At 32.7% G+C, this 23611-nt stretch overlaps 1 protein-coding gene across 3 annotated transcripts in view; it reads left to right on the plus strand.

The window, feature by feature from the left end:
* Nucleotides 1-23611, plus strand: part of LOC111510154 (E3 ubiquitin-protein ligase RNF19A) — a 113575-nt gene that overhangs the window by 52048 nt on the left and 37916 nt on the right. For 2 of the 3 annotated variants that reach the window (XM_074178010.1, XM_074178009.1), the window contains 6 exons: nucleotides 2812-2924; nucleotides 7601-7793; nucleotides 10777-11073; nucleotides 13885-14029; nucleotides 21851-22005; nucleotides 22731-22828. In XM_074178010.1, coding sequence (XP_074034111.1) covers nucleotides 2812-2924; nucleotides 7601-7793; nucleotides 10777-11073; nucleotides 13885-14029; nucleotides 21851-22005; nucleotides 22731-22828 — 1001 coding nt within the window. The remainder of the gene's footprint in view (nucleotides 1-2811; nucleotides 2925-7600; nucleotides 7794-10776; nucleotides 11074-13884; nucleotides 14030-21850; nucleotides 22006-22730; nucleotides 22829-23611) is intronic. The other variant, XM_074178011.1, reaches the window with a different exon arrangement.

Below are 23611 nucleotides of genomic sequence, written 5' to 3' on the forward strand. Positions count from 1 at the left end.
TGAAAAGAATGTAATCGGTGAGCGAGAGGTCTGGGGAGTATGTTGGGTGAGACAGAACTCCGACATGATGCTATTATTTGTATCATGGTATTAATCTTTTTACAGGCTTTATATTAGCTTCGCCTGTATGTATGTTTGTTTATTTGTTTGTAACTCTCAAGGTCGGGATCTGTATTTGACAGAATTATCGACATTATTGCTTGATCTATCCGCGGGCAGATGGCGCTGTACGTAATCTCCTTGATGTATCGACATCATTGCTTGATCTATTCGCGGGCAGATGGCGCTGTAAATAACCTCCTTGATATATCGACATTATTGCTTGATCTATTCGCGGGCAGATGGCGCTGTACATAACCTCCTTGATATAATTCGAACTCGCTTCATTTGAAAAAAGGATTTTTTTTATTAACACGCGCGCCTGCCGCCTTATTTGTAACCCTCCTTTGCGCGCCTACTGTTTTGGGCTTGGTATCTGATTTTCAGGTTCCCTCTCCGGAATCGGAAAATATCAATGGTCACTTTTCTAAACAATATACGGCTGACCGATCCCAAAGTTTAGATAAAATAAATATGGTTTAAAAAGACTAAAAAACACGCTTTTATAACATACAAAACTAAAAAATGATAAATAAATATAGTTGAAAAAACTAAACACTTCTAAAGAACATCGAACTAAAAAAGTTGATTTTTTTCAAATAAGCTCAAAACATTAACGAACGAAAAATACTAGTATCATTGTGAAAAAAGCGTGGGCGCTTTGTGCCATATTTTTTCGTTCGTTATTGTTTTAAGCTAATTTACAAAAATATTATTGACTTTCTAGTTGTATGTTCTTAAAAAGCGTGTTTTTTAGTTTGCTGAACTATATTTATTCAACTTAATACTTTAATAATCATTGATTGTTGATAAAAAAGTTGAATAAGAAAAATGCCGCGGTATGGACAGCTCGACGACATTGTCCAGAAATAACATCCCGATATTCTCAGGGATGTTATTTCCCGATATTCTCAGGAACTACGCGGGTAAATCAGTTACAGTCTGTAGTTAACGCGGACAAATTACGAGCGAAAACCATTGTATATAAATAAAGTCCACATGTAACAAAATTATATTACTGAGAGACTATTGAATTTTATATTCGTAATAATGTCGATTATGATATATTACGAAAGGTAGAAACGGTTAGTGATGACGTTTTAATATAATGTTTCACAAAATGTGAGTAGGAAACGGTGGGAATCCTCGCAGTAAATGTTTATTTGATTTGATTTTCTATTCGTATTGTTAATTCTGAATGAGCTTGATGAATGTACCTATTTATAATTTTAAAGAATGTAAGTTTTGTAAAAATGTTGATATTTGTCGCTATTTATACTTTTGCGCCACGTTGTGATTATACTTTCATTATACTTTCAAAAGCATCAAATCCCTCTAATTACTCTGAATCCACTCCGAATATGAAATATGTGTACTTCTTAAAGAATTTCCATAGTTTTGCCCAACGTATATGTGTTGTAAAGTCCTCAAAAAAAATCCTAATCTCATCCATACATTCGGGAACTAAAACAACTTTTGATATTTCATATAAGTTATTAGAAGTTTGCAAAATATGTCAACTTTATTTTCAACGATGACATTTTTCAAGCAACCCGCTAGATGGATTGAAGAAAGCCTCTAAACTTTCAAGTAATGAAAAAAACTCAAATAGTACTTCATTTTAAAGATCTTTCCGTATGTGTTAGGAATCACACGTTAAAGGTAAGACCTTGTTAGTCTTTAGCTCGCACAAGTTTCTCAACTTCTGAGAGTTGTCGTTCGTATGGGGGCGACAGCTGATTAACGGAAATACAGATTTTTTAAACAGATTATTCTTGCTTTTTTCAGCAATACTTCTGAAAAAAGAATTCTGACAAAAAATATAAACAACTTTGGATATCAAATGTTTAACGATAAAACTTGAAACCACCATAGAAAGCAGGGTTTTTTTAATGAAATGTTTCAAAACTATTTTCCGTCTTCGTTTGCCATAGTTTATGCGTGACGTTTCGTCTAAGACTGCGGTAGACAGCAGAGACGATACATTTTGTTCTCTTGCTTGCAGTGAGCAAGCAGTTATACAACAAGCTACCAACTAGTTTGAAACAACTTCCTCTAGGATATTTGTGTGATGTTCTTATTCACAGTGGAAGCTTTGATCTTTCTATTCAAATTGTACACTACTTCAATTCTTGTTCTGAAAGGTGGAACACTGACTTACTACAAATGTATTGTATGGATATGTAACGTGGCCAATAAAGTTCTATTCTATTCTCCCAAGAACTTCTCTTTTTCCCTTTTCTCATTTCTTTGAGAAATGGCCGATTCGTATCTGTTTAAAATCTGTTTTTCCATTAACCAGCTGTCGCACCTCTACGAACGACAACCCTCAGAAGTCGAAACTTGTGTGAGCTAAGGATTAACGAGGTCTTACTTTTCAACGTGTGATTCCTAACACGTTAAAAGGTGATTCCTAAAAGGAAATTGGACTTCCAGAAAAAGTGATATATGAAACTTCATCTTCGAAGTGAAAAATAAACATTTTAGAATAGAAATGTGTGGGGGATATTCCCGCTGAACTATTTTCTTTTTTGACCAATACAGCACGAATATTACATCAATCTAGTCTCCTCTGACACCACTTGGATCTACGCGCGGCTTTACCGGGTTTCAAAAACGTCTAAAGACGCCTAAGGATGCAGATTCTCAACAAAATTTTAATATTGTTGATATTTGATGTGGCTGTAAATTAATGTCAGTGTTATTTTTTAGGTAGAGACGTGCCTGAAACTAAAGTAGGAAGCTCCTCGAAAGAAAATGAACGCCATCTCGTGGAAATCCACCAAGCCACTAGTCGTACTTCAGTGTTCACTACGAGTACAAAGGTAAGAATATGGAAATCATTTTACTTTCCGTTATGTGGGTTAATCATCCATCGATGTATTCGCTCTACCATTCATTTTGCCAAATTCACTTGTCTCGTGTATTTGTTTGACATATTAAGAATGATTGCACAATGTACCAGACACATTAGAAGAGTTAATATTTTGATGGTAGTGTTTGTTGGCAGATAGACTATTTCAACATTATCACCAAAATATTTGCAAAAATTTTAGCTACCGTGAATAAAATTGTTAATAATATTCGTCGATTATTGTAGTTTGCGCCTACCATTCCAGTAGAATCTGTATTGCACATACTCATGTAAAAATGGTTGTATATGATTCAGGCGTATCATTATTGGCAACACTGATATTAGATATATAATATTGAGAAAAAATTCGTGATTCCTGTAATTGTAATTAAAAAACGCGTTAAAAAATTATTTAGTGTTTTGGTAATATAACATGTGTATGTAATGCACGTGAAATTAATATTGTTCGTTCTATCATAATAACTAACTAAAAAATGTCTTATTCACAATCACAGTTATTACACGTCTTCTTCTTGATATTTCATGAAAAATGTCAGTGTTGGCAATCATGATATTCCTGGAAACAGACTCAAATATGTACAATCATATGTCAATATGCTTATAGAGATAGTATGATCAAAAAAGAATAAAATTTTTAACGAACCTACATTCATTATTCAGAAGGCAACACTTTGAAGAGAAATGCTGTTATAAATATAATTTTCCGAGAATATTCCTGCTATTAATCAGAATCGTTATCTTAATCGCATCATTTTTCTTTCGTGTAATCACCTCGATTGCACTGGAAATACTTCTATATTTAGTTTTTGCATGTGTTTATTAAATTTCCTTATCGTTAATGTTATAACTTCATTCTCTATCATGCTAATTGCATAATTCTCTGGAACGTGTGCAACATTTTCATAGAAAATTTTTATCTTGAATGCTTGCAATCCAAAATTAACATGAAAACTTGAGGAAAATAGCTGAATACAGAGCCGTCGCCATGGGGGAATGGGGGGGAGCCTCCCCTCCTGCTTTTTCGACTTTGGAAAAAGTTGGGAAATTTTGGGCCGTGAAGATGGAAAAAAATAATAGTAAAAAAATGAATAAAAATTAAAAAAATAAAAATGAGAGAAAAGAAAGGGAGAGGTAATAAGAAAAAGGAAAGAACCAGGACAAGGTTGGGATTTCCCAACATGCATAACGAGTACATACTTTGAAATTCTGAGTTGTTTGAAAACTTCAAAAAAGCTTAATTTATCCCAAGTAAGAGAATAGTCCTGAATAGTACACAACATTTTACAAAATTCCCAACTTTTCGCTGTTTATTCGACTTGGAAAAGTTGGGAAATTTCAGGCCGTGAAGATAGAAAAAATAATAGTAGAAACAATATGCACAATATCATTTAATTGTTTACTTTCATTTGTATTGAATATTCCTATACATGTATTCCTATACATGGTGGATATGGTGGAAGACCAAGGACCTTAGTCCAAAGTAGAATAATTCCCATTATTAATATATTATAGTAGTAACTAATCCCTCGTCTTTCATTTTTTCGAAAGTTGGGAAATTTTGTTTTGCTGGTGGGGTTGGGAAAACCCTCCTGGTTTTTCTTTTGACTGCGGCCCTGACTGAATATATTTTATATTAGTAAATAAATATGGGAAATTTCGAAAAAAATGTGTGTACACCCTCAGAATAACTGATCCAATAGCTCCAAAAAGTTTTTCGTATTACCTATGCATTTTTTTCTTATAGTTCTAGTTGTCACCTTCGTGAAGTTCTCTAATTTCTATTTCTATATTAACGTTTGAAAATTGTTTTTTTTTGTTTTTGTTTATTTTGTTTCTGGCTAGTTCTTTATCTTATATTCATTTTTGTAACATATGTTTCATTATAAATCACGGTTGAGATCTATACGTCGATACAATACGAATTATAGCCTGATATTTTTTTTTTTAGTTTTCTTCAATAACTTTTTGTTTCATGAGATCGACGTGGGGGCTTAGAATATATGTGTCCTATTCCACTTTTTTCCTGTCTTTGGGATGTTTTTTATCTCACTCATCATAACTCGAAAATATTCGTGTTGACCAACTTCTTGTTGTGTACCTTCTTACTGCAAAACTTCTGGTAACGACTTCAGTTGGACCACTAATTTATAAAATTGTTATCAATATACCTTTCACAATGTTCTGTTTGAATGAGTCATAGAAAGATTCAGTTTGATCAGTTGAAAAAGTCAGGTGCAAAATATTTACATTGCTGATAAAAATATCATACAGCCTATGTGAGTTTTAAATATTATTGACTGTTATCAAAAATCAATATTGACAATTTCTCTATTCGTATTTTTGAACTACCGGAAACAGTAGCTAGAAAAATAAATTATCCATTGATTTATGATTTATCGATAAATGGAGTGTAATGAATAAATTATCTATTTCTTCCTATTAACTTTTTTTTTCAACTGTATTTACGAAGTCAGCTATTACTAAGGTACCTACTAGTTATGGTCACAATTTTTTTATTATTTTGTATGTTATATTAATTAAAATAACGAAAATCTATATATTTTCATAATAGCTCTACTGTCTTCATTATTTTTTCTTATTGAACCCTGTCTGATCTAATATTTCATTATAAAGAACTTGCCATTATTTTGTTTATGGAAATCCATGTTCTTGTTTACAAATTCATAAATTAATATTGAATTTTTCAAAATCATCTTATATACTTATAACTCCAATAAAATGGTGTAATCGATTTCCCCCAATTAAATTTGAAAATAATGAGATCATATATAAAAACTGCACAAAATTTCTAGGACTCTATATTGATGAAAATCTCAGTTGGAGTAAAATTTTGAAGAACTTCGATAAAAAAGTTCACAGATTATTGGTATTCTTTGCAGAATACGAAATCATATTGGCAACGCTAATCTTTTTGTAAAGTTGGCCTTAATATTTTTAATCTTTAGGCAGAAATAACACCGTAGATTCAATATTCGAAGGAAATCCAACACAAACACCCAATCAGTACAATGAATTTCTGTTGAATGTCATTCCGGAAATACTTGGAAAAATAGATAAGACCCAATTTTCATGTAATATTTCAAATAATTCACAATCAATGTTTCTTCTACTAGTCACTGAAGAAGAAATTAAGAATCTGGGACTGAAAATAAAAACAAACACATGTGTGGAGATGACGAAATACCAGTAAGTCTGATGAAAATATGTATAGATAATATTTCTAAAATAATTTGCTATATAATGAATAACTCATTCAAATATGGAATGTTTCCTCAACAATTAAAACTAGCTCTCATAACACCAATATACAAAAAAAGATATTGTGAAATGTTTGAGAATTATAGCCTATAAGTGTCTTGCCATCGTTTTCTAAACTTTTTGAAAAGGCGATGTGTAATAGATTAATTAACTTCATGAAACATTGTAATCTCTTGAACCCAACTCAACACGGATATATTAAAGGAAGATTAATTGACACAGCAATCATACAGTTTACTGAAAACATTATCAAGTCATTTGAAAATCACGAAATATTTCTTGGAATATTCACGGTTCATATGACTGCCTTAATCACACGTATTTATTGGAGAAAAACTTGAAAAACGTGAAATTAGAGGGACTGTATTGAAATGGTTCGAGTCATATTTATCAAATCGTCAACAAAGAACGAAAGATATAAAAAATTACAGATATTTAAGTCTAATATCAGGGAAAATACTATAGGCATTCCACAAGAAAATGTAACAGGTCCTATTCTATTTGCAATTTTCATGAACGACATCTTACATATTTTAAATAACGAGGGGGCTACTATCACTAATTATGCCGATGAGACACAAATTTACTGGTTCCTAGCTGCAACTATCGAAGTTTAATCACTAAAGCATCCCATTTAGTCGAAAGAACAGATCACTTATTCTTAACACCAACAGAACCAAAGTAATTCTATTTAGAACCCTCCAAGAAAGAATTGAGTCACCAATAACTGTTAGCAAATAATCAAATAAAAGTAGAAACCTCAACAAAATTTTTAGGTATATACATCAATGAGCATCTTCACTGGCATACCCACATTATAAATTTAGGAAAAAAATTGAATCAAATCTGCTACAGTGTAAGGATTATTAGTACTTATCTCAACAAAAAATCATTAAAAATCATGTATCGCCAATCTTGTCGGGGAAAATTCAAAGATGATTATATAATGACAATACATGCACTGTACATTTATGAATGTGTAATTTACTTATTCAAACATAAAGGTAAGTTCTTGGAAGTAGGATCAAATCATACTTACCCTTTGCGGAATGCAAATATATGTCTCCCTATTCATAGACTACTAACAGAAAAGCATCCGTCATAAGCATTAATCCAAGTTTTTCAATAAATTACCACAAAATATTAAATATATACTTGAAACCATATTCAATTCATGAATATCTGGATTACTGTTAACTTCATTTGTTGTTATTCCTACTGCATACTGATGGTTTTTCTTTTTAATGTTCATAAAATCTGTCTGACGTTGTTGCATTTTATTTTTTTATGTTCCAGAAAAATGTAAAGCATACTCCGTGGTATATTATATATTTTTGAATGTTTCAGAGTGAAGTTGTTCCGCCATCCCTGGAATGCCCTCTTTGTTTCGCAGAGGTTACACCAGAAGACTTTTGTGAGCTCGAAGCATGCGGACACAGAGCTTGCATTTCCTGTTTCCAGCATTATCTGCGAGTTGAGATCACAGAGTCTCGTATATGCATCTCATGCCCGGAATGTCTGGAACCGATGCATCCCAATGGTAAAAAAGTTTTCTTACATTTTCTTTGATTTCCACATTTCGTTCAATGACTTTTACAGGATACAAACTGTACTTTATTGTTGTGACGTTTATTTGAAACCATTAGTAGTTGAAAACAAGTGCTTTTCACAATAATCATTCTCTGGACATCATGTTTGTTATTATATCAGTGGAAAAACACTTAATCACTCTCATTGATCTATTTATGAATGCTTGGGACTCACTTATTGCCTTCAAATATACATATGTATTTTCGCCTAATAAGTCGTGTGATTCATTTCAGTGCATAAACACATATTCAAATAGTTTTCAGCAGAAAATAAGTAAATTCAATTTGTAGAAAACCTAATTTTTCTTGTAAAGGGAAATTTCTTGTTACGTAATATATTTGCTAATGAAATTATCTTATGTGGACTGTTATTGTCATGACACAGTGTACATAATCAATGCCTTCTTGATTTTTTTATTGAAGTTGTTCTGAATGTTCAATGTTCTGACTGCTTAGATTTCTGTTTCTTGAAAATGTATGCTTTTTTACATTGCATACATTGTAATGTCATTATCATTAACTATTGAACTCCTCATTTAAATTAGTTGCAGTTTTTATAGTATAAACGAAGTCAATTTGAATGGCATAAAAACTAAATAGTTACCGAACGTCGGCAGTTTCTTTGCATGGCATGGGCGGCGTGGTATAATACGAGGTCTAATCATTATTTTTATGTGGGAGATTTTATAAGTATTAACTAGTAAATTTCTCAGAACCGGTACAACAGTCTTTTATTCTGCTATTCTTCTTTGTGTAGACTATACAGGCCGTTTCTTTTATCATGTGGTAACATTGCTATATTCTAAACTGTGACAGATATGAAGAGAATTAAATGGGAAAAAAGGTAACTGTCATCAGGAACAATACAATAGTCGAAGAAAATTTACGGGAATTCTTGGATTGTCAATTTATTGCTTTATCAATATCTGTAATAAAGAAGACAGGTCCATATTTAAAAAAGAAAGTTGATGGTGGCCACGTTGACACGAAACGTTTTGTCGAATATTTATTATTACATCGTCATAGTACACTCCGAATTCAATAAAATTTTCTTTTTCCATTTTTTGATATTCTCCGAAATAATAATTCCATTCGAGAAAAAACGAGAAACAGCATTTTTTATTTTCCCCGTATAACTTGAGAAAGGCGAGAGTCCCCATAAATTTTCTTCGACCATTGTATGGTTCCCGATGACTGTTACCTTATTTCCCATTTAATCGTCTTCCTATCTGTTATGGTTTAAAATATAGCAATGTTACAACATGATGAAGGAAACGGCCGTATATGGTATTTATTTATGTTTTCCTCTAGAGTCTCATGTTGTTAATGCTTCAATCTCCTTTCTTTTTGGAAGAGTTATATATCAACTTTAAAAATGGTCATTTATAAACTGACTAGCGATCCGCCCTGGCTCCGCACGGGTGCAATGCTGGTACAAAATATACATATAAACGAGTGCGATCGCTGCTAATCATAAAGTGCTATTGGGCGAAGCGGGGCCTACGACGCTCTAGTTATAGGCCCGCGGCCGGTACCGCCGCAACCGCTATGTCCCTGCGTTTCAAATCTGTAATATTTTCGAATATATTCATTTAAATTACATGCTGTAAAGGACCATATTAATCTAGAGATTGAATGCACAATGTATTTAAGGTACTTGATTGGATAACGATGAATGTTGTAGTGGTTAAAATCGCTTCCTAAAAAAGTAAACGATAAAAAACAGTTATTGTGGGTTATTCCTAAGAGATAGACAAATTATCATCGCGGACTTTTTTGTAAACCTTTTTAAGATGTACAATACTGTAGTAAATTTTTTATCTATCTCGTTGGGTTCAGCCAGCGTTTGCAATGTAAGCTCAAAAATATGTGTTTCTTAATGATATCACATAGAAAAAAAACTCTAGGGATGGAATTCACGACCTTTCTATCATGATTCGGACGCACTACAACCGCGCCAATTGACCGCTCATTGTCAACTATTATTGAAAGATTCTTCACTCGTTTTATATCCTAATTTTGTCTGATTTTTCTAGAGAAATTATAGGCCAACATGAATTCATTAATTTTTAATGATCATGTTTCTTCATCATTATGTGTACCTATTTATCTAATCCAGACTTTTTACTGGAACTTCTTTTTTGAAAAGGGTTTTACATGAATATTGAGTGGTCAATTAATTAAGATTTATACAAAAATACTAAATGGTTTTTTGTAAATAATTCATTTACAAAAATACTAAATGGTTATTTATAAATTATTGAAGGTCACATTGTCAATTATTATTGATCATTTCTTTGTCGCTGTATATCGTCATTTTATCCTGACAAATGGTTAATGATCAAACTGTTAACTTTTATTCATAATATCATTGTTGGTTTATTTTTTCACTTTGTCTAGATTGGTTTGATCAACATTGTTTCTCAGGAGAGTTATCTGAACATATAAAGGTCAAATATAAATTACTAATTATATCACTTCTTCATTTTATCATCTCATTTTTCAGGATGATTATACATAAACATTAAGTGCTCATTTATGAATTGTCGAAGGTCAAGTTTCTTCATCATCATGTATCTATATTTTATCGAGATTTTTTAATGGAACTTCTTTTTTTTTAAAGGGTTATACATGGACTCTGAATGCTAAATTGAAAATGGTTAATGGTCAAACTGTCAGCTATTAGTCATCATTTCATAGTTGTTTAATTTTTCCATTTCAGGAGAGTCATATGATTTTAATTGAAAGGGGTATATTTTCAGGGGAAAATAATTTTTGGGAAAGAAAGATTTCATTCATTCTCAACCTTTGATTTAGCTGATGAATTGCGATAACTCAAGGTGTAATTATATTTTTCTGGCCAACTGTAGTTAACTTAGTTGTGCTAACAGTATCGATGATAACTTATGTTGGTTAATTATGTTTTTTTTTCAGAAATCCGCTCCATTCTCGACAACCCTCACCTCTTTGAGAAGTACGAAGACTTTATGGTGCGTCGTGTGCTCGCTGTTGATCCTGATACTAGATGGTGCCCCGCACCGGACTGTTCGTTCGCTGTGATAGCCAGTGAGTGTGCCAGCTGCCCCAAACTGAAGTGTGAACGACCCGGATGTGACTCCTACTTTTGCTATCACTGCAAGGCCGAGTGGCACCCGAATCAGACGTGCGATGCGGCCCGAGCGCAACGTTCACCTAACATTAGGTCGACATCAATCACCTACAGTGACGATAGTGAGTTGTTATAAATGACGTTTTTTTTTGGTACTGTATACTATTTTTTGTGAAAGGAATTGTATACATTTGCACGAGAAGAAAATATTAATGCAAGCGTTGCAACTACGTACAACCGGCTGTTTCAACTGTCAGTTATGCAGTTTTTTTATAATTGCTGATCGACTGCTAGTTAACAAGGTCTCGCCTTCGGCCCTTGATGGCGATTTCAGTTTTTATTATTTGATTTTGTATTTAACCGTTTAGGTATCCTCAATGTTAATAGATTGTGAAACACAAGCAATTGCTGGCACTTCAAAATATTAATATTGTCCCAATAATTATTCATTATTTAAAGAAATTGACATCTTTTTACAATGAATCTTTCGAGATTGGAAACTATTTTTTGTATGATTTTTGTATGATTTCTGTATGATCGAAGAGGTCTCAATTATTTCATTTAACAATTGATCCCCTTGATCAATTGTTGAATGAAATGTTTTGATTGCCTATTCAAAATGTCACCTCATCAAATAATTGACACATTAGGTGTGCACTAAACTCTGGGTTTCACCTACCTGATGAATTTAAACCTACAAAACAGAAACTACACGTTTTATTTGTAACTAATATTACTGCAGTTTTGTTCTGCAAGGGCATTTTCAAACCAACATTGTAAACGAGTTTATTGTATTCGTTTGAAAGTGTCCTCGTAGGGCAAAATTGCAGTAATGTTAGTTACAAATAAAAATGGTATAAAAACATAGGAAGTTTCAATTATCGTTTGTCATGATGATTTCCTACCACGTTTATAGGTTATCGAAGAACAACTGCCATCATTAGGAGTCTGTAAAAAAAAATTCGCTACCATTTTGTTGATTTTTGATCCAGGTCATAAGTTGTTACTTTTGTTGTTACAAAAAGAAAAAAAAGGATAATGAGTGTAAAAATCAAACCACCCCGCTTTCATAAGTTCTGTTTCACATTGAAACAGCTGCACGGGTTTCTGATAAGAATATTCCAATTAAATCCAAATCAATTTTAAAAATGAACTGTCTTGTGAAGAAAACAAAACTAAAATTATTTTAATAATAATAATAATGTTTATTTTAGAAAATGCCACAAATATTTGTATAAAAAATAATTACAACGTGTAATAAAATGACGTCACACACAATTAGGTATATTTCAAAACTGATGTTTTAAAAATTCCTCAACACAATAGGGTTCTAGATCTACAAGTATCTTTTTGTTTTTTTTTTTTTAATTGATTGCTACTAGCAGAATGTCTAACAAGTACTGGTAACTTGTTGTAAAATTTCATTGCCATATAATAGGGAGATTTTTCAGTAAGTCTCAATGTATGATATGGATAAATGAGGTCATGCCTTCTAAGTGTTATATTCGTGTCCTGTAGCATTTAGATTAAAAAAAATCTCTATTTTTAAACAAATACATCAAACATTCAAAAATATACAGAGCATATACAGTCATGATGTTATTACTCTTAAAAACTGTTCGATAAGAGTCCTTATAATGTTTATAATGATTATTCTAATTACTCTTTTTTGTATAACAAATATTTTATTTGTATTCTTGTTGGATCCCCAAAAAATTATTGCATATCTCATGACAGATTCAAAATTTGCAAAGTAAAGAGATGAAGCTGCTTGCTTTTCTAGATGTTTACTGATTATTCTCAGCTTTTCCAAGCTTCGAAGAGATTTCCTCTATATGTTGTGACCAGTTCAGCCATTCATCAATGTAAACACCCAAAAACTTGGTGTCGTGCGATAACTGAAAGGAATTATTGAAAAATGATATATCATTTGGTTTTTCCTCTGGTGTTAGATAGTTTGCAAATAGCATTACTTTAGTTTTCGACTCGTTCAATACTAACTTATTTGTTTTCAACCAGTTTTTTGTTTTCTGAAAAATGTTACAGCAGTTTACCATCATCTCCGGATATGTTTCTCCCCCTGCCAGAAGGCTTGTATCATCAGCATATATAGCATATATAATTCCATTAAACACATTTTTCAACTACCTATTTTATATTTCTCGATCAGACTTTGCAGAATCAAAAAAAATTTAAGTTAATTTCTGTTGTGAAACAAAATGGATAATTGAGAGTTGCAAAATTAAAATAATATAAAAAAAGGATTATAAAAGTACAAAATCAGTTTTTTCATACTTTTTATAAAAAATTTAACTACAATTTATTTTTCTTTAAATTGAAAAAATCAATTATTTCATTTAAAATGAATTAATTTTTTTATAGATACGAAAACATAACCAAATATCACTTGCTAAAGTACTGCAATAGAAGCTATTGACACACTGTGTGGTAATGAATTCAAAACCTGGGTTCTCAACCATTTTTCCATCAATTCTTCTAAGAGGCCGTTCAACTATTACGTAAGAATATTTATTACAATCCCCCCCCATTCCCCTTGTCAGCAAAATAAGGCCAAGCTCTTACCCCCTTCTCCCATTCTTATGTAAATATTGTTATATGCATGTTATATTGTGAACCACATAACATGCATTTCTCATTTTTCAAACATAGACAATGTGTGGGTTGCCATATGTGTAAAAAAGTAAATAACTGCTGCTGAAGTAATCACCATCTAGACCCTCCCACCCCCATGTCATCAAAAATAAGCAAAGCAAAGACCCCCTCTGCTTTCCTTTAGTGCTTACGTAATACTTGATCGGCCCCTAAGACTTCTTGCATTAGATAAAAATGTAATATTTCTTCAACTTTCGTTGTTCATAGTTGATAATTTGATGGGGAATTGTTCAGAGTTGCATTTCGTTTTTTTTTTGCAGGGGACGATATAAAACCATGTCCTCGATGTCAAGTGTTGATAGTGAAAATGGATGATGGTTCTTGCAACCATATGATGTGTGCTGTCTGTGGGGCAGAATTTTGTTGGCTGTGCATGAAAGAAATTAATGATCTTCATTTCCTGAGGTAAGAATACAACAAGAAAGTGAACAGCAATCGACTTGGAAATTTTTTCTGTAAATTTCGTCTATATAAATATTATTGACTTCAATTGATCATCTAGTTTATACAGTTCTTGACAAAAATAATCAGTTGGACCTCGGAAACCATTAGAATTGTTTTAACCCTTCGATACCCACACCTGATCTGAGAGACCACCACAATACATTTTTCGTGTATACTCGGTAAACACGATTAAACACAGTATTATCATTGTCATAGGGCTTGATGTTAATTAGATCTGCCAAATGCAGTGCGGGTATAGTCAACGTCAATTAAAAATGAGTCAGCGCAGAAATGTAAAATGTAAAAAAATAATAAAAAAATTAAAAGACTCCGCCCACTCAAGACATATTTGGCATTGTCAGTAGCGCAACAGCCAGAGGAAAATAGTTAAGTTATGAGTTGAGTCGTGAGTGAAGTAATAAGTTAATAAGCCAGGTTCATAACTTCAAAAAGGTGAGAAAAAACGTGTAATATTAAATGTGTATAATTACTTTAAAAGTAGAAAGGGTGAATTGGGCACTTTGTTGATGTTAAAAAGTGAAACATCGCAAGCAACAGATAATAACTTTAAATTACTTTCCAATAATATTTATTAAGTTTAGGGTAACAGTTCTTTGATTCTTTAATTTTTCTTAAAAAACTATAAGATAGACATGTACCATTAGATAAACATATTTTTTAAATAAATAGCCAATCACAATTAAATAATTTGTAAAAATTGATGAGAGAACCAGGCATTCCAATAAAAATGTTATGGTGCTGTTCTTAATTAATATTCTCAAATCTATGATAGTTTTATTTTTTATGTGTTGGTAAATATCGTATACTTAGTTTGGGACACCCTTTAGATCTGTCAGTGACCAATTTATCGACGCACAATAGAATTATAAAAATAACACCAATTATATTAATATATAGTTCATTTTATGTACATTATAAATTGTTTTTTTTCCACTGTACTATTGACATCAGTTTGTATGATCAATAGCTATCTCCTGGAGTGGGTACAATTTGGTTTTAAATGCGCATCAAAATCTCATCTCAATTGGCGCGTACTATACCGTTGTTTGTAAAAGTAATAAAAATGTTGTTGTATTTGGTTATGTTTGTGTATTATAATTCGATACAGTTAGGAATAATGAAATAATTTTTGTAAATAGATGAAATGAGGTCATATGAAGCAGAGCAGGCTCGCTTGCAACGTCTTATGAACGAAATGTACATATTTTCAGATGAAGTACCCTACGATAGTGATGACTAATATATCAGTGAAAATCATGATGCCTTTGAGACTCTTGATGATGACTCCAAATCTGAACAGGATTCATCTGATGGCAACGACACTAGTGATGAAAACTCTACGGAAAAAAATCATGTTTACTTGGGCAAGGCAGCTGAAATGGAAAGTACTGCCCTTCAACAAGAATGTTAGAACAAGATCTTACAGTATAGTATTCCACCTTCCTGGAAAGAAGTTCTCTGGAATGCTGGAAATATTTATTCAGCAATGACGTTATTGCTATAGTTGTTGAATACACAAATAAGTTCATAGCTTCCAAAGCTCACCAATATTCTCAAGAGAGAGAGAGATGTGAAGCCAACTAATGCATCTGAAATTTTCGCTCTTCTAGGTCTCCTTTATTTAACAGGTGTTGCTGAATAGCAACCTTCTGAACACAAAACTATCGTGGAGTACAAATGGGATGTCTATGAACAGATTGAAGTACATTAGATTTGATGACAAAGACACAAGAGCGGACATATTGGAAACTGATAAAGTGTCGCCAGTTAGAGAATTATTTGAAATATTCAATTAAAATTGTGAAAAATTATATTCTCCCTCAGAATACCTTACTATTGATGAGAATTTGGAGGCTTTTAGAGGTTATTGCAGCTTCAAACAGCATATCTCTTCGAAAACAAGCATATATGAGATGAAAATATTTGCCATGGTGGATGCGAAAACATTCTATACCAAAGCCATGGAAGTTTATGTTGGGCAACAATCAGAACGTTCTAATTGCGTTTCAAATGATTCTGAGGTAGTTGTGAAAAGAATGTCTTCTTCTATCCGCGGCACCGGAAGTTACATCACTATAAACAATTGGTTTACAAGTTTCAATTTGGTTTTTAGCATTTTGAAAGACCACAAATTAACTATAGTAGGGACAGTGAAGAAAAATGGAATAGGTGTTCAATCCGTTTTTGCGAATGGCAAAATACGGCAACCAATTTCATCAGTGTTTGGCTTTCGGGAGGAACTAACATTAGTGTCTTATGTTCAAAAAATAAAATAAAACAGTAATTTTTGTACCCAGTATGCATCATGATGATACAATAGACTCTGAAAGAGGTGAAGAGGCTAAACTGGAAATTGTTACGTTTTATAATAAAACCGCGTACAATAGTGTAAGAAATACAAAATGGTGGCCTTTGGTCATTTTTTTATACTGTGCTCAATGTAGCTGGCAACAATATTTATATAATGAAGAGAACGTTGATGAAGCTCTATTTCTCTCTCTCTCTAAGACTATAAGGCCTCTTATGCACGTGCAGTTGTGTGGTTTGTAATCGAACGTGTGGTGCCGTCACTACTTTTTTATGCAAGTTGCAACCGTTCGGGCGGCTGGTAGATCTATTAGTACAGTGTTGTCAGGCAAGAGAAATAGAATGGATCCTTATGTGTTATATTATTTATTAATAAATGGCAAAAAAGCAAAGAAGATAAATACGGTAGGCTGTCCATCCTATTAATTTAACACGATCTATCGATGGTGCCTCCCGAAACTTGTACATAAAGTTAAGAGAGGATCGACAAAAATTCTTCAACTATTTTAGAATGTCTATTCAATATTTCGACGAGCTTGCTATAAAAATAAGAGAAGCTATCAAACGTCAACCATCCACAGATTCTTTTTGATATTCCTATCTTTACAATCTTCAGACGATATATCCCAAATAGCCGTCCAACATATCCCAAATAGCCGTCCGACATATCCCAAATAGCCGTCCAACATCTGATTTCCACAATAAACTGTTCTGTGTTGACGTCTGCCCCGTCTGAACTCATTTAAACTATTCACTGGGACTTGGGGGATGGTAACAGAGCGAATGGCGCCAATAAAAACGTTGAACGTCTGCATAAAAATCTCCATCTGGGTACCTGTATTGAAAAATGTATAACCACATGTGGTCGGGTGTATGTGGTCCAAATCTATATTTTCGACGGCATGATTAGACGGACAACCGCACGTTTGCCACATCCGACCGCAAATTTCTTGACCGCAACTGCATGAAAGGAAGCACTTGCTCCTACATACATAATTTTTGAGCGTTTTATGCTGTTCGACTGCACAACTGCACGTGCCTAAAAGAGGTCTAAAAAGAGAAGATTTACAAGATATTTTTGTGTGAAATGTAAAAATGTATTATACCTATAACAGTCACTCATGCTGTGCAGTAATTGCTCCGAATCATTTAAGTGGGGTTTATTTTGCGTTTTATTCAAATGTAGTAAAAAGTTTCATTTTTACGTTCTTTTTTATTTTGAAATGTAATACAATCTGAGAGATATAGTGCGGGTACTCGTGTTCCAAAAAAAGATGCGGCTATCGAAGAGTTAGTAACTGCGATATTTAGAGCATGTTGAATTTTCAAAACATTGGATTCTTTCCAATTAGAAATTTGTTTTGAATCGTTGCCATGTTATGATCGGTGGCTTTTTATTGGATTTAATTGTACTAATGGACAAGTTGAAAGCTTTATAAACTGAAATATTATTGAAATTGATTGACTGCGAAATTTTGTCTGGATTTCAGAATGTGGAGTAAAGGTGTTCTTTCTAATACAGAAGTCAAAAAATCGCCCTCCGGATAGTATGATTTTTTCAATAGTTTTAGGAACAGTTTTAGTAGAAAAAGTTGAAAATCCAATTTCAGTATTTGCAATCATAGAATATTATAAATACAAAAAATTTCACTTTTTGTATATGGAACGAACATGATTCGAGTAGATTCAGTGAATAAAACAAAAATCCAGCTAGAATTGGATAACTATCGATATTTTGTATAACAGAACATAGTTTGTAATTAAGAAAAAGAAAAAAATTATATTTTGAAAATCTGAAGGCAGTTATTTTTGAAGAAATAACTTCTTATGGAAGAGTAAACCGATTCGTTACCTAACTCATAACGGCGCCAGCGTGTCTGGCTTCTCTTCCTCTCACGCATACGTCAGCGGAAGGCAGGCACTTCCTCTCTCGTCGGACTGATGGTCAGTGTTTAGTGTGCGTTAGATATGTACTATTGACAGTATTATAAAAATCTAACATTATCATATTAATATACATAAAATTTAAGTAATAACCTAAGCTTTTCTCGAGTTGAACAATTTCAATAATAAATAGTTCAACTAGATCAGTTTTAAGTTATCACTTCTGTAGGGCGTCCCGAAACGCACACTTTTTTTGCAATGGAGAGAGTATAAGTGAAAATATTTGTCGATATAGCATTGTACGAGCAAGGATTAGCACAGTTGATAGAGGTTTAAATTGCATGGCAACATGAAAATTGGAGAACATGTAGTTTATGAATTGAAAAAAAAACTTTCAGTTTTAATGAAAGCAATAAGTGTGTATATATTTGATAGTGAATTATATGAATGAGGAAATAAAAGATGAAACTACCTATAAATGAAGTTGAAACAAAATTTTTCACACTTCAATATTTTTATAGTAATACAACTTTTTTCTCAACTACATATTGAAAATGATCTTCTTTAAGTTTCCAATTGATCAACAGCTTATAATCAAATCATCTTATTTCTTCAAGACATTCAACATTGTATAAGAATAATAAATAACATATTATCACTAATAGAAATCTTTATTAATAGTGGTACAGTGAGTAAAAATCAAGTAAAAAGTTTCAGAAATAAACAATATTTGTGTTTATTTTGTATACAGGGTGTTCCTTAAACACATGCTAATATTTAAGGAGGTAATTCTTAGATCCATTTTAAGGAAAAAACGTCCTATGGACGTATGTCCTAAACGCCTTAACTTTTGAGATACAGTGTGGCAAAGTTTTCAAAAATAATCAGTTTTTTAATAATAACTGAGATAATTTTGTAGACATCTTTGGCATATTTGGTACATATGTTCCATGCCTCAAGGCGCATTTTCTGATGTACAATTTTCTTAATTTTCTCTGCCAGTGGCGTACGTACGAGTTTTGAAATGTATATTTTTGGCGAAAAAAATACTACGCCACTGCTTCATCTTGAATTAAAAATTATTTTCAAAATCTCCATACATTTTTGAGCACATTTGATTTGCTGGGTTTTCTTTGTCCGACGCATGGTTTTCGCTCAAAAAATTAAAAATCGCTTTACTTAAGGATAAATTCCTTAAAAATCTGATGCGGTATCGTGCATCGACTGAAAGCAAACTAAGAGATCATATTTGTTGCCAAATTATTGAGGATCTAAAAGGTATTTGTTTGTTGTCAGATGCACTGTTCTCAATTAAAATTACGTTATAACGCAGCACCGCTTAATAATTTTTGAAAACATAAATTTAGTTATCCTGGAATAAATGACGTGTACCAGAATTTATTTACTGCACCTCTTGGAAATATGGAGTTTGTCGATATGTGATTTCTTTTAAAGATTAAAAGCAGAAAAAACAGCGTACCCACCATAGCAATAAAAAACGAATTCTCTGTATGTACAAACGTCAGTAGCTAATATTGATGTTGGTTTAAAGTAAGGTGTTGGTGTTAAAAACCGTCTCAGCGCGTTTTGATTGATTTTGAAGTGTTATTGAAGTTATTTTGGTGGTCCGCTGTTTTTCTGAATATCAGTAAATATGGTAAATTATACGAATGCGGAAATGGCGCAAATGCATTACGTATATGGCCTTGCCGATGGTAATGCAACAGAAGCCAGGCGCATTTATCAGGAAAGATATCCTAATCATGCCTTACCAGATAGCCGAACCTTTTCAAATATTCATCGTCGACTTGGGGAAACTGGTAGTTTCAAAAAAGGGACTCCGGAAGGTAGACCTCGTGTAGTAAGAACTCCTGAAATTGAGGAAGCGGTGCTGCAAGAAATTGAGGAACATCCTGAGACGAGTACGAGGAAGATCGCTAGAACTCTGGATATTTGTCATCAAATTGTTTGGCGTATTTTGGTTGATTTTTTGTTAAACCCATACCATATTTCAAGAGTGCAGGCATTACTCCCCAGAGATTTTCCACAGCGTGTGAACTTCAGTCAGTGGTATCTACAAAGTATTGCACTAAATCCGCAGTTTGAGACACAAATTTTGTTCACAGACGAAGCAAATTTTTCTCGGAATGCCATTCAAAATTTCCATAACAATCATGTGTGGGCTGAAGAAAATCCCCATGCAATAACCGAAACCCATTTCCAACACCAATTTTCGGTTAATGTATGGGCAGGAATTATAGGTGATCATCTAATAGGCCCATTTTTTCTACCAGGACGCCTTGATGGTCGTTCTTATTTACACTTTCTCGAAGAAGACTTACCTGGGTTATTGAAAGATGTGCCACTTGCGTTAAGGAATCGAATATGGTACATGCACGATGGCGCCCCTGCTCATTTCAGTGTAATTGTCCGAAACCATTTAAATACAGTTTATCCTAATCGTTGGATAGGTCGCGGAGGACCTCAGCAATGGCCAGCAAGATCCCCCGATCTCAACAGTTTAGATTTTTTTTATGGGGTCACCTTAAAACTCTTGTGTATAAAACTCCCGTTAATACTTTAGAATATTTAAGAGAGCGAATAGTTGCCTCGTGTGAAACTATACGAAATACGCCGGGAATATTTGAACGGGTGCGTAATTCCATGCGTAGAAGGGCGTAAGCATGCATACTAAGTGCAGATGGCCACTTCCAACAATTTTTATAATCAGTTTTGGTATTATTACTAATTAACAAATTTGTGCTATTCGTTTAGACTTACTGTTACATAATAAAATAAAACTCGTTTTTGTGAAAAATGTATTTTTTTGCAGATTATGTTTTCAAATATTATTAGGGAATTGGTAATGCGTTATGAAGCAATTTTCAGATTCTCATTCATTTTAGAATTGATCTAATTTCATGATTTGCTTTCTGTCGATTTTTATTTTTTTGAGTGAAAATCATGCGTCGGACAAAGAAATACCAGGAGATCAAATTTTCTCAAAAATAAATGAGGATTTTAAAAATGATTTTATTTTGAAAAGAAAGCATTGGCGTAGTACTTTTTCCCCAAAAATATTCAATGCGAAACCCATAGGGATGCCACTGTTTGAAAAAATACAAATTTGTGTACATCAGAAAATGCGCCTTGAGGCATGGAACATATGTACCAAATATGCCAAAAACTTTGCCACCCTGTATCTCAAAAGTTAGGCGTTTAGGACATACGTCCATAGGAAGTTTGTTTCTTAAAATGGGTCTAAGAATTACCTCCTTAAATATTAGCATGTGTTTAAGGAACACCCTGTATATTTGTTCTGGGTATTTTCAAATACATTTCTCCAAACTTAGTATCTTTGATGAATCAATATTCATTCAGATTTTGTAGAGATCCAATACTCGAAAATAAATAATTTTCATTTTTTCTCGGACTGACGTTTAAAATCGTATATTTTAGTATTTTCCTTCCACGTCAAAATATAGAATTGAATACCTTGCAAAAATGACCGACCAGTAATTGTTTTTTTTTCGTTAATTTAATGTTTCATTCGTGCAATAAAATCCGTAGACCTTTTCTTTTCTACAGTCCGTCTGGTTGTACCTTCTGGGGTAAAAAGCCATGGTCTAGGAAGAAGAAAATTCTGTGGCAGTTAGGAACTCTAGTCGGCGCTCCAGTTGGCATTGCTTTGGTAGCAGGAATAACGGTTCCGGCTATGATTATAGGTGAGTTTTCTTTTGTTTTTTGTTTACCGTAGTAAAGATGTTCATGATAGGTGTATACGAAGTGATTTTTGCTGACAAATATTTTTGAAAACTGTATAACCCTTTTTTGGATTTGTAGACCGTGGTCTGTGGGTTTTTTGCATTACGTTTCAAATACATTTTTCAAATGTATTGTATTCGAAAAACATTTTATTGTTTTGAAAGCAGTTGTTTCGAAAGAACTTTCTCTTCTATTATAAACATGGATTTTTAACCCCAAAACAAATATTCTTCATCAGAAAGTGACGAGTAAAAAAATGGGGATACTAGTTCAAATTGATTGACATATCTGTCAAATGGCAATCAAAGACACTCTTTTGGGGCTCACTTTGTTACGAAGTCATAGAAAGGCCACATTTAATTTTTACTGAGTTTGGAGTCCAAATTTGATAAAACTTCGAGTTTAAGTTCAGAATTCAATAAAATAACAAGTTCAAAGTTGAAATTTTAGAGGAATCAGAGACGGAAGTCGTAATTTTGTTTAATTCCGACTGTTGTTTTTTTCTCCAAAACATTTGTTACTTGTTTACTCCTTCCTACTCTCTTGTAATATCATCACTGATGAACATGATGGTCATCAAACTTGTTTCATTAAAAGAGAAAATTTATGACTCGTTATTTTCTATTTCTCTATTTACCTTCATTTTTGGACATCACTTTTTTGTGGACTTTTTATCATTTTCTAGGCATTCCTGTATGGGTTGGTAGGAAATTATATACCAGGTACAAGTCTTCTGGTAAGCACAAAAGGAACGCAGCTATTGTAGGAGGAGTTTTCACATCGGTAAGTGAAATTGATGCTTTCATTAATATTATCTTCAATTACTAAATCAAACTTTTTGAATGCCTGGGCTACAAAGTAACAACAATTTTCAAAGTCAGATTTGTGATCTTTGAAAATAAGGTTTTAATTTATCTGAACTATTTTTTTTGTCAACACAGTAATCAAAAAGGTAAAAGGATGTATTTGCTGTGGAGATGTATTTACCTTCATTGTGACTTGGAATCAGAAAGTAGAACAAATGTACTTCACTAAATGTTTGAAATATTGGGAAGAAATTGATATTTTTTACAAGTTCATCACTTGATAACGATATGAGAGTGGTTGGCAACTCAATAACATCCCCGATGTTATGGAAAAAGTATAGTATTCTACTCGCGAGAAATAGTAATTACTCAATAAATTGATGGATGTAGCCGCTACTACGTGGTAGGAGATCATAATGAAAAGAGAAATGAAAATTTCTATGTTTTTTACCACTTTTATTTGTAACTAACATTACTGCCTGTCCTATATGGACATTTTCAAACGAATACAATATTACATTTTCAAAAACATTTCTCTTTTCATTAGCAATTACTCGTTCGAATGATTTGCGACACTCGCCTTCGGCAAGATTCTCTCTCTTTGAATAATATACCATTGAAAGCCATAATAATAAATGAGTCTTTAATCAAAACTGTATATGGAAATCTATGTTTCTTTATTATTTTCGAATTTATTGTCGAAATAGTTGAATTGATTTGATTATTTTAATATTTATTCATTTATTCCCAAGAAACTACA

The sequence above is a fragment of the Leptinotarsa decemlineata genome, unplaced genomic scaffold (genome assembly GCF_025532065.1).
Source record: "Leptinotarsa decemlineata unplaced genomic scaffold, Ldec_3_MD MMD2_tig00003335_RagTag_RagTag, whole genome shotgun sequence".
NCBI classification, from domain to species: domain Eukaryota; kingdom Metazoa; phylum Arthropoda; class Insecta; order Coleoptera; family Chrysomelidae; genus Leptinotarsa; species Leptinotarsa decemlineata.